The 13,048-nt window shown below is 44.3% G+C and overlaps 1 protein-coding gene across 2 annotated transcripts in view; it reads right to left on the reverse strand.

The window, feature by feature from the left end:
• Positions 1-315: 315 nt before the first annotated feature.
• Positions 316-13,048, reverse strand: part of TMEM104 (transmembrane protein 104) — a 147,734-nt gene continuing 135,001 nt past the window's right edge. For both annotated transcript variants that reach the window (XM_030208332.1, XM_030208330.1), the window contains exon 10: positions 316-3,316. In XM_030208332.1, the coding sequence (XP_030064192.1) occupies positions 2,556-3,316 (761 nt within the window). In that variant the 3' untranslated portion in view covers positions 316-2,555. The remainder of the gene's footprint in view (positions 3,317-13,048) is intronic.

The raw sequence follows: 13,048 nt of genomic DNA on the forward strand, positions 1-13,048 counted from the left end.
AAAGACCTCCTTCCCTGTTAAAATTTCTCAGTCCCCTTGTATTATATATATTTTTTCTGCATATAAATTAGCTAAACCATGTTTTATTTTTTTCATAGTGGGAAACTATGTAATGGAAATAAAGTTTGCTGAGCTCACACATGAATCAGGACTCGAGAACAAGGCCACTCGAAGATCCCTCAAAAGGGAGCCTATCCCAAGTACAGCTTAAGCTAGGCTCTTTAATGACTATCTAACTAAGAACCGTTAGATACACTTTATTATATAGTTGGCTGCAGTCCCAAACTGGCCTGAAAAGACTTAGTGAAACATTCCTAAGGCAGCATATTCATTGTGATTTATTTCTAATACACGTATCAGTAAGTAGGGTTCATGCTGCATAATGCCTACAGAATGTATTTCAAGTCCCACAAAGACACTAGATAGAACGAATGTGTTCCACCATGTGATATAAATGATTTGGCAACAGGAGTCAGTATCTTGTCCTACAACCTCCATTGTCCAGGGTCAACTGCACACTGACCCTTAGAATGAACCTTGTGTAAGGATCGGCCAGCTGATTCCTTGACTTGATGTTCAATGATCAGCATCTTATCCAATGCAGGTATTTGAGTATCTGTCCACCATTTCCTAAACTTGGATCCTTGGACAGTAATAGATCCTTAAGCATCCACGCTTTACAGGCCTCAGTACCCTACATCCGAAATGCAAAGATCATGAGATATTAAGAGCAGAAAAACAGTGCAGCAGGCACATGAAACCCCACAATTAATGCTGACACTTTTGCACGGGTTTCCAATCTAATCAAAGAAAGCAAACGACAATCCTCCTAAAGATTTTGGACATAACCCTGCGCCTTATTATAGCAATAAACTATAGCAGCAGCTGTAAATCAGAGGCCACCATTATGAAACCAGATGGTCCAATAGTCCCTAGTTTTTGGATGGCTCCTCTTTCTTCATGATTCAAAGGCATAAAAATTTTTCTTTTCATACTAACCCCAACAAAGCAAATCGGCTCAATACAGGCCAATTTCAGGAAAGGGAAGCATCCTTTGACCAGCAAGAGGATGAATTATTTTTCTGATAAAAGATATCTGGGATCTTCCCTACCCTTCACTAGCAAATTTCACAAAAAAGGCACAAGAATAAATAGTGGAACAAAGCAGATGTGTGCCTCCGTATTGCTCAAGACTGGCAGGAGGGCAGCTGATGAGAAGAGCAAGCAGAAGGCCTGTTAGAGCTATGTGCACAAGCAGAAAGATCTGTGCTTCACTCTTCTCTTATGGATAGTACAAGCTCTGAACCTCAGATTCTCTCCCACACCAGACACAGAAGTCATTGAGGTAGTCTTATCTTAGAAGCATGGGTAGAAGAAAATGGTGCCAATATGTAATGGAGAAACAGGTCATGTTTATTTTGCTTGAACACAGATCTGGAAAAGGACAAGAACCTTCTGGAGTACTGTTACATACCACTGAAAACAAAGATAAAATCTTCATGATTGTTTGGAGCACTCTTTTTCACTCCGAGTCTGTCCTTTTCGTTATTTCTCATCTAACAAGAGCTGGACACATGCAGCAGCTGGCAGCAGCAGGGTGGTTAGCATTCAAACTAGCAACCAAACTGTCCTCCTGAGCGGAGACCAAGGTCAATTAGTCAGGCACAGGAGGGCTAGATCACAGTTTACTGCACAGCTGCGGGGTGAAGCAACAGACGAATCCTGATAATTAGCACCTGGACCACCAAGGCAAAAGCTGGTCCTGCTGCATCAAGGCACCTGTGACACTGACACACCAATTGAACAGCTGAAGCTACTTAACAGCAACACCAAGAGACTGGAAGAAGGACATGGCTTCAGGTCCGAGTCTGTCTCATTTGGTTACAGTGGCGGTGGGGTAAAAGGAAGGGGGAAGAGAGAGCAGGACAAGGGAGGAAAGAGAAAGGTCCCAGCAATGGTCTAAAGGCATTCTTCTCTAGGTTTTTCAGAGATATAATGGCTGTTTCCAGAATTATGACAAAGAAAAAGTAAAAAGAGAATCATCATCAATAGGATACCTTCAGTTTCACAACGTCCTTTCTCACCCTCAGGTTTTGACTGGGAAAACCAAAGGTCCTTTGTCTGTAGCCAAAAAGGAAGGACAGACTAACATACTAAGAACATTTCCAGACTGGGCCTCTGTAGAATGTAAGCAGAACACAAGTCTACTGTTCTTTGGAGGCAGAGAGGTCTTTTCCTCTCCAGCACCACAGAACAGCTCCCTCCTGTTCGGTCTGCTCTTCCTGGAATTGACAAAACATCCACAATGTGCAGAAATGCAAAGACCACTTGAAGAACAAGCAGGGAATCATTTCCGAAGGTATCCAAGTCAATCTGTGTCACAGATTGCATGAAATATTTTAAATACTCAGATAGTGAAATGCAGCGAAAAGTTTTGCTCCGCTAAAAACCTGTTATGGTTCTTCTTTTTTTTTTTTCCTACAGTCAGTAAGAAATGAGTGAAAGTGTCTACAGGACAACTGGATGGAAAACGTTTCCTTTTCTCTGTCCTAGAATCAAAGTTTAGTTTCACTTAGAATTATATTTGCAGTCACAAATAACAGGCAGGAAAAAGCCCAGACCAACACAAACCAGATCCAACAGGTGTGCCGGAATGGTGACTGGTACTTATTCACAATGTTCCCATTGAAGATGAGTTGCATCTGCTTCCGACTGCAGTACACTAGGAAGGCAGGGATGATGTACTGGATGCCATTGCCAGCATAGGCCCCTGTGATGCCCACCAGGGACTCCAAATCATGGGTGCAGAATGCCACCAATATGGGAGGAGCTAGGGTAATTAATGGAAAAACAATCCTGTCCACCAACCAAGGGTAGGTTCCCCCTTCCCGATGGAAGAGAGTCTTCCAGTTATTACGTAGTGTTACGGCAATGATAGGAAAGTTGGTGCTAATAGTGAAGACGGGGAAGAGTCCCAGGAAGTAGCGGATGAAGGCAAGGTTGATGATATCACAGTTGGCAAAGTTGAGGGTATACATGTCCATGAGAATGTCATTCTGGAAGCAAAAGATAGCGGTGAAGGAAAGCAAGCTGTAGAAAGCCAGGATCAGAGTGTAATCCAGCAGAACAAGTTGAGTCAGGTGCTTCTTCCTGGAGATGGGAGTGACCAAGGATGGCAGGGAGTGCTGACACATGAAGGAGTAGACACACACGCCAAAGAGATTACGAATGCCAGAGAGTTGGCCCAGAGAAGGGTGCCCATCACCTTGGCCCTTGCTGATCCGAACCAAGGCCAAAATGATCATGATGGTAAAGGCTGGAAAAAAAAGAAAACAGAACAATTAAACTTTGTTATCCGTCTTATCCATTATACTGCAACCTCAGAATCTTCATAGACCTACCAAGCACACCAATCCTATCAAGCATCTATCCATACATATGGGATGCTGCACAAAGCATATTGCAAGCTCATTTTATACGATAACCATCAAAATGGTCTTATAGACATGTGGGCTTATCCTCAATTTTGCAAATTTGCAGCTTTTGGATCTAGTGCATCAAGGCATCAATATTTATCTACGGACGAGTGTACTAAGCTAAAAGTCAGTGAATTTTGCTGATTTTTGCGTGTGATGGAACAGGCTATCCCCAATGGCCAAATGTGCCAATCAGCTGTGAAAAATGGGGTAGCCCACTTGTCCGTAAGACCATCCATGTGGCCTATTCCTCATCTGAGGAGGGTCCCTAGTCAGTTTTTTTTTTTTTTAAGTTAAACAAGCTAGACGTAATGCCCACAAATGATGCACCATCACATTGTATTTCTATAACTGTTAAGCAGAACTAAGTGGTGAGCCTTACCCTAAAAAGCTCAGGAGCTTGCTATGTTTTGTTTTTATAGATTCGGTACACTTACAATTGTCATCTAATTACAGAGAGCTATTCAAAAATGCCACTGAGCAATACATTCCTCTCCTCCCACAGATCCGCCACAGTTTATATTAAAAGAGGTTCCATATGTGAGCAAACACTGGGGAAGTCTCCCAAATGAAGCAGTCATCCTTTCCCTAGTAATGGCATACTAGATAGAGCTGAAACCAGGTTTCTGCATATCTGACTGGGGGATGTCGGTGCCTTGCTTGTAGTGGGTTACAGTATCTGCACTTGCTCCACATGGACATGCCCTGTAAACTTTAGTTTTTCTGTAATGAAGACACTGTGCTATCAAACGGAAAGTCTTTTGTAATTTTGTTCATCAAATATTTCACCCTGCCATCTATAATCCAAATACACACCTTCCTAAACCATTCGAACGACATACAAACATCAGTCAAAAGCGTCACTAATAGGGGTGTGCAGACACACAAAAAAAATTCATTTGGCGTGGAGGAGTAGCTTAATGGTTAGTTCAGTGGCCTGAGAACCGGGTTCGCTTCCCACTGCAGTTCCTTGCGACTCTGGGGAAGTCACTTAACCCCTCCACTGCCCCAGGTACAAAATAATACCTGTATATAATATGTAAACTGCTTTGATTGTATCCACAGAAAGGCGGTTTATCAAATCCCATCCCTTTCCCTTTTCTGTGTTATTTATTTTTGTTTTCATGTATTTTTTTTTAATTGATAAAAACAGATACTACACTTGATATTAGCCAAACAAGCAATGACTGTTAAATTTTTGTTTCAGGCCAAATTTCATTAATAGCACGCATTACAGGTGCACACTGAAGCAATGGTGCACATGACTAGAAAAAAAAATTCCAGGGGTTTTTCCAATCGTTATTTCCCATATTATTTCAAATGAGTACACATCCCTAGTCACTAAAAATATATGCACAGGGTCAGAAATTTGGAGAAGTTTGGGAAGCTTAGAAGGAAGCAGAAAGAGACAAGAAGCAGACAGAAGAAACAAGAGGAACAGCAGAGGATAAGTGGTGGGAGGGGGGGGGGGGGGGGTTGAAGTAAAAAGGATGAAGAAAGGAAAAGAAAAGAAAATTATTTCAGCATAAAGAGCAGGATCCTACAATTACCCAGGTAGGAAAGGTCTAGACCATAAGGAGGTCCAACTGATACGCCTCCTCTAATCTAAATGTAAAGCGGGATGCTACATTGGTAAAATAGAGCAGGAGAAAATAACCATGTACAACAAAACCTCTGGAGAAATTTTCAGGACCTAACCTCTAAAGAGATGGAGCAGCAGCCTAATGGTTAGTGCATAAAAGTTCCATAAAAAGGCACTGCTTTTTTTTCCCATCATGTATTTCTGTGCACCAGTGGCGTTCCTAGGGGGGGCTGACACCCAGGGCGGATCGCAGATGCGCCCCCCCCCCAGCGAAAGGACACCCCTGCAAAGGAAACCCCCCCCCCCCCCCGGGTGCATGCCGCTGGGGGGGGTGCCGCACGCGCCTGTCCTCCGTTCGTTCCATGCTTCTTCTCTGCCCCGGAACAGGAAGTAACCTGTTCCAGGACAGAGAAGAAGCATGGAACGAACGGAGGACAGGCGCGCGCGGCACCCCCCCAGCGGCGTGCACCCGGGGCAGACCGCACCCACCGCCCCCCCCCCCTAGGAACGCCACTGCTGTGCACAATTTGGCAACCTACTCAGGACGCCTTGGGACAGAACACAGAACAGAGCCAGGCACACAGATGCAAGGTTACAAAGCTGCTAGGAAACAGTCAGAATTGCACAAACCTATTTAAATGTAACCAAGGGGCCCCTTTTACCAAACTGCGGTACAAAGTGGCCTTAAGTCATCCTTACACAGGTCATTCATGCACGCCAGGGGCGTAGCCAGACTTCGTCGGGAGGGGGGTCCAGAGCCTGAGGTGAGGGAGCATATTTTAGCCTCCCTGACCCCGCTGCCCCCCCCCCCACACCACCGCTAGGTACCTGGTGGCGGGGGTCCCCAACCCCCACCAGCTGAAGTCTCCTTCAGCGCCGGTCTCCGGCGCGTTCGCTGATCTGGATTCTGTTTCTGTGAGTCCTGACGTCCTACACGTAGGAACGTGCAGGACGTCATGACTCACAGAAACAGAATCCAGATCAGCAACACACCGGAGACCGGCGCTGAAGAGGACTTTGGCTGGCGGGGGATGGGGACCCCCACCACCAAAGGTACCTGAGGGCGGCGGCGGGAAGGGTCGGCAGCGGGGGAGGGGGTGAAAGCAGGGGGGCTAGCTCCCATGCCCCTGCCATACTCTATGGCCATTTTTACTCCTGGGGTAAAATGGCTGATTTTTCTATTTTCCCTATTAATGGCCAAGCGCTAAATTTCCCCATTAGTGTGTGGCCCCCTACAGACACCCATTATATTTTATTTTTTTATTTTTTGTTACATTTGTACCCCGCGCTTTCCCACTCATGGCAGGCTCAATGCGGCTTACATGGGGCAATGGAGGGTTAAGTGACTTGCCCAGAGTCACAAGGAGCTGCCTGTGCCGGGAATCGAACTCAGTTCCTCAGGACCAAAGTCCACCACCCTAACCACTAGGCCACTCCTCCACACATATAGTAAGGACTCACGCATCACGCAGAACTACTACTACTACTTATCATTTCTATAGCGCTACAAGCATGGGCGTAGACTGGGGGAGGCGAGGGGGGGCAATGCCCCCCCAAACGCAGGGCCGGCACCAGGCAGCTCTCCCTTCGCCCCGCCCTCTCCCCGTTCCTTCTCCTCCCCCACCAGCCCCCCCGTGAGCCGGCTCTCCTCCCTCCCTCCGTATCCGTCCCTCACCAACCTGATCTTCGAATCCTTTGCCTGCCCGCTAGCGCTCTCTCCCCTGCTGGTTCGCGCTTTAAAAATGGCCGCCGAGACTTCCAGAGGCGGCCTCGCGAGACTTCTGCTGAAGTCTCGGCGGCCATTTTGAAGCGTGAACCGGCAGGGGAGAGTCAGCGCTAGCGGGCAGGCAAAGGATTCGAAGATCAGGTTGGTGAGGGACGGATACGGAGGGAGGGAGGAGAGCCGGCTCACGGGGGGGCTGGGGGGGGGGGGAGGAGAAGGAACATTAGCACATAGGTAGCACGCGCACATCCAAAACTTACAGTGGGACGCCTCAGCACACCCTGTGGTAAACACACATTAGTGCTTACTGTAGCTTACTAAAAGGGCCCCAAAGAGAGGAGTAAAAGCCTTTCAACTTCTGATAGTCTTTTCAAGGGCGCACTGAGAACTTGGTCAGAAAGTGGAGCTGAAGAATAATCTTAATAAACCTGTAAGCTTGTGGTAATTGTATGTGTTAAAAGTGCGTCTGGCACAGAAGGACTCTCAAAAAAGGAAGAATTTAAAGAGAAAAATGTCCAGAATTCTTAAAAGATTTTCCATGAGTTAAATCAGTGAAAAAGATGCTCAAGGAACCTGAGATAAAGGCTGCTCCCCTGGGAACCATTCTTTCAGCTGTAATGGATAATTCAACTATGGTTTTCAGTTTTTCACAACCACTGACATAAACCCAGCAATGCAAACGGTGGGGGGGGGGGGGGGGGGGGGGGGGGAGAGACAGAGAAGAACAGGAAGAGAGAGATATGGGAGAGGCAGAGATAAAGAATAAGAAAAGAAAGAAAGAAATGGAGCATGAAGCCAATATAAAACCGCAAAGGCCGCACTGTCTAAAACCACAGGCAGAGGCATGGCAGGTGTAGACATTCATAAACATGAAAACGTTCTTATCTTTAATTATGCTCAACTGCAGGATCCCTTTATATCTGTGCTCCTGCCAACACGACACAATAAATCTTTCTGATCCTCATTCAGACAAGGGTAAAGAGCTGACCTACTTCCTTCAACAGTCTCTTATAATGGCGATAAACTGAGGTTTAACTCTGCAAGTGGCCCCCGAGAAATGAGAGTTCAAGCCTCTGCTTTGCAGACTTCTCAAACAGATCTCCTTCCATATGCACAGCACAAATGCAGGGCCCTATTTACTAAACTTCCCCCACCCATAGACAAAATAGGAGAAAACTAAACAGGTCCCCAACACATCATAAAGTGGCAGGAAGGCATCTATTTTCACCTTTTACCAATTCACAGTCAACACTATCTTTTAGATATGTAATTTATTCTATAAATGTGGGGTAGCCTGATTTTTAGATTGTGCTGATCTTAAAGGGGATGGGAAGGTGATTTGGGAATTTTCTTGGTGTGTTATATCATTTTATTTCCTAACATCTGGCTCCAAAGTCCTACATCCTTTAACTTTGGGATCATTATAATCTGATCATGGTCCAGGAGGTTAAAAGACATTGATAAACACTAGTGTAATGTTCCGGTTCCTGGAAGTGCTCTCCATACAATCTAGAAATCTTCCCTCTGTTTACAATTACAGGGTGGTAACTGCTGTCTGCATATGACAGAAGCTCTCTCACATTCTGTGCTTGCTGGGAAAGGCACAGCCTTAGACAGCCCAGGGTTGTCAGCCCAGAATTCTATTCTGTACAAAATGCAACAGACCATGCATATGATGACTGATGCACACCACAAGTTCAGCTAATCTATCCATGTTCTACTCCTGATTCCTTCTGTTCTTCTCAACACATGAGCTGCCCAATTGGAGCGTTAAGACTCTGAAAGTTATTTTATCTAAACAAAGGAGGCAGAAACAAAAGAAATAAAACCCTATCCTAGTGCTACTTAGTTCCGGTCCTTGAGGGCTACAAATAGGTCAGGTTTTCAGGATATACTTAATATGCATGACAGAGTACCATACAATGGAGGCGGTGTGTAAGCAAATCTCAAAAATATTAATGAATTTGCATTGATGGAGGTGGAATGCATGAATCTCTCTCACGCATATTAAAGATATCCTGAAAACCTGACCCAGCTGCAGCCCATGAAGGCTTGCAGCTACTACAAAAGCCCTAGCCACGCATACCAACTATTTCTAAGTACTACTACTACTACTGTTATCAGGGTCTTTTAACCCGCCAACTCTCCACAAAGGAATTCAAGGCAAGATAACAACAAGATGAACTGAAACATACATCAGGATGTTAACAAAAATTCAACAAAACAAAAATAAATAAATAAAACAACAAAACTAATAAGAGAACAAATATGTTTTTAACACCTTCCTAAAAGCAAACACATTCCTCAAAGAATGAATCTGCACTGGTAAACCGTTCCAAAGACAGACAGAGTAAACTGGAAAGTAGAGAATATTGCTTTAAATCTAACAAATCCTGCTGATGGAAATACGAACAAGATATAATATTTTTTTGTAAAATCCTAAAAATACATGAAAGATCAACAGGACAAACACCACATACCAAGAACTCTGTTCTCTCACACACCCAAATATAGCACTATCACACTGTCAATGCATGTCCAAACAGGTGCTTCTTTTATCAACTTCTTAAGCATATATACACAAGCATATACAGCCCAGCAATCTGTTCCACAATGAAGGACCCACTACACAGAAGGCCATTGTTCTCATTACAGCATAATGTGTCAAAGTAAATTTCACATTAGATAACCGCATCCCCTCCTTAGATCTCAAACATTGCTGTGGTCGATAAAGTTATACCACTTGGGGATAAATGACAAGGTAACTGCTTGTATGCTATCTGGTGCAGAAGTGTCAAAATCTTGTACTGAATGCAAAAACGTGCTGGCAACTAGTGTGGTAGTTTCAAGACTGGCATAATCCCCCAGATTCCATATAAGCTGCGCGCACAAAATGGGGCATATTCTGGATCTGTGCACGCAACTCAATTAGTTAACAAGCCAATCCGTGATAATGGCTACTTCACAAGCAAGTATTGACACTAATTGGCATTAATTAGAATCTACGTGCAGAACAGTCTAAGCATCCTACATAATAAAACGCACCTCCAACATTCTGAAGCTGACTGCATGGCTGAGGCATTCCTGCTCTCTGTATCCATCTCCTGAATAGACATCACGTACTTCCGGGTTCTTCACAAGCAGAAGTGACCAACCACACGAGGTTTCTCGGCTTCAGAATGTTGGAGGTACATTCTATTAAATAGGATTGGTCAGTTCCTTGAAGCACAGCCAGAGCTCAGCATCCTGCACAGTAACACTCAGACACCAGAGAGAGGGAAGGAGGGGGGGGCCTGACACCAAAGGGGGGGGGAGGTAACTCTGTCACACACACACTCTCTCTCTCACTCTCACACACACGCTATGTCTCACATTGTATCACATTCACTCTCTATGTGTCACACAGTCACTCACACACTCTCTTGGTCTCATACACTCAGTCTCACAGAGAGTCAGTGTCTCACACACACTCTCTCTCTCTCTCTCGCATACACTGTATCTGTGTGAAACACACTCTCTCTCTCTCACACTGTCTCTCACATACGCACTTGCACACACTCTCATTCTCACACACACACTCTCTCTCACACACACACACTCGCACATTCACTCTCTCTCTCACACACAGAGGCATATTTTGAAAGCACTTTGGGAGGCTAAGTTCCATAGGTTTCTATGGAACTTTGGGAGGCTAAGTGCTTTGAAAATGAGCTTGACAGTCACTCTCACATACACTCTCTCAAACATACACACTCCGAGAAAAACCTTGCTAGCGCCCATTTCATTTGTGTCAGAAACGGGCCTTTTTTTACTAGTATTCTATAACGTGATGTGCATAAATTCTAAGCTGCATAGTTGAAAAGGGTGTGTGTGTAATGGAAGTGAAATTTTCAAGATTGTTTTTCAACCCTGTCTGGACCGACCAGTGCACTCGGGGTCTGTATTGTTGATTAGAAGTAATTCTGTTTAAAAATGGTTGTTTAACTTTGATTGTGTTAAAATAAGTTGGAATGCAGAAGATAAGACACAGCTCTAACTAATTTAGATTGTGAAGAGGAGGATAGCACTTGTTTTTCCAGGCCCAGCTTAGCCACCTGGACTTTGGAAAGCACGTGACTACGTTCCCACAGTAAGCATTCTGTACTTTTCCTTAGCTGTAATTTTCCATAGCTCTGAACATGAGCTCAGAGCCTAATAAAAAGGGAGGGCTTGTCACAGCAAGGTCGAGGTTCATCTGTGGGCAGACGTGTCGTGCAGAAGGTTTGTTCCTGGTCAATAAGGAGACTCTGAGCTTTCGCCGCAACGGACCTCCCAGCTAATAAGAGCCTGAGCTTCCAGACCAGTGTTGTATGTATATATATATATATATATATATATATATATATATATATATGTTTTATAGCTTTCTTTTAGTTAGATGGTTTAATTAGTGTGCATATCTCCTAATTTGACTCAGTCAGTGTGTATATAGCTAATCAATTGTATATACCTTAATCATTCTAGAATTTAGCTCCTCTAATAAAGGTTTCATTTACTTGTTACGAATCCAAAATAATCCACGGTAATTACTGAGCAGTCTGTGTTAGTGAGAAAGGCTATAAATCAGTAGCATTACAGTGTGGCCATGGGCGTTGACTGGACAGGTCCATTGACATTTCTAAAATCTATGCATATGGTTATAGAATATACCTGGTCTGTGCATAATTTAGGCATCGGCATTTACAACAAGTTTTACTTGGCATATCTGCCCGCGACTACATTTAGTCACGCAGGAGGAAGCTCGCCGTATTTTATAAATTGCATGGAAGTTTAGGCCTAATCTATAAAGTACACCTAAATAAATGGAATAAGCAATTGGCTTTCTCACAGTCGCTCTTGCTTGACCTCCTGCATGATATCGGTTTTCACCAACATTCCAGGCAGATGAGCATACAAATTCCTGTACTTAAACAACACATATGTTGGGCAGACACATGGCAGTGTGATGGGTCCGTTGTTAATTCTTCACAGTCCTATGTGCCAATAGAGTTCTTGCAATCTACTACTACGACTTATCATTATCATTTCTATAGCGCTACTTAGACGTACGCAGCTCTGTAAACTGGACACGAGACAGTCCCTGCTCGACAGAGATTATAATCTAATTAGGACAAACAGGGCAGATATGGGAATTACTAAGGTAGGAATGATAAAACATGGGTACTGAACAAGTGAGTAAGGGTTAGAAGTTAAAAGCAGCATCAAAAAGATGGGCTTTTAGCCTAGATCTGAAGACGGCCACAGATGGAGCTTGGTGTACTGGCTCAGGAAGTCTATTCCAAGCATATGGTGCAGCAAGTTAAAAGGAATGGAGTCTGGAGCTGGCAGTGGAAGAGGACGATACAGATAAGAGAGATTTATCCAATGAACGGAGTTCCTGGGGAGGAGTGTAGGGAGGGAGAGGAGTGGAGAGGCACTGAGGAGCTGCAGAGTGAATGCACTTGTAAGTCAATAAGAGGAGTTTGAACTGTATGCGGAAATGGATAGGGAGCCAATGAAGTGACTTGAGGAGAGAGCTAATGAGCATAGCGACACTGGCAGAATATAAGTCGTGCAGCAGAATTCTGAACAGATTGAAGGGGACAGAGATGGCTTAGTGAGAAACCTGTGAGAAGCAAGTTGCTATAGTCTAAGGCGATAAGAGTGTAGATAAGGGTTCTGGTAGTGTGCTCAGAAAAGAAAGGACAAATTTTGGTGATATTGTACAGAAAGAAACAGGTTTTAGCAGTCTGTTGAATATGTGCAGAGAAGGAGAGAGAGGAGTTGAAGATGACCCGAAGGTTACAAGCTGAGACAGGAAGGATGAGAGTGTTATCCACAGAGATAGAGAATGGGGGAAGAGGAGAGGTTGGTTTAGGGGGAAGACAAGAAGCTCAGTCTTGGTCATGTTTAGTTTCAGATAGCAGTGAGACATCCAGGCAGCAATGTCAGACAGGCAGGCTGAATTTCATAGTCTGCCTGAATGGACTTGTTGGTTCCTATGCTACCTGTCTAGCTTAGAATGAGGGCAGCTATATCAGCATCTGGCCCCAAAGACAGACTTGGTATGCATCGTGATACAATTGTATCATAATGGCAGTTCTTAGAGATACTGTCAAAGATAGATTACCCCAAGGACTCTGTTGTTCCAGGTCTAGAAAAATAAAAACACAAGGTAACCTGGGGAGTAAAAGCAAGAACACTGCCCTGCAGAGATCATCCTCCCTCCCTTCTTTTATTATCTTCTTC

The sequence above is a fragment of the Microcaecilia unicolor genome, chromosome 6 (assembly GCF_901765095.1).
Source record: "Microcaecilia unicolor chromosome 6, aMicUni1.1, whole genome shotgun sequence".
Classification (NCBI taxonomy): domain Eukaryota; kingdom Metazoa; phylum Chordata; class Amphibia; order Gymnophiona; family Siphonopidae; genus Microcaecilia; species Microcaecilia unicolor.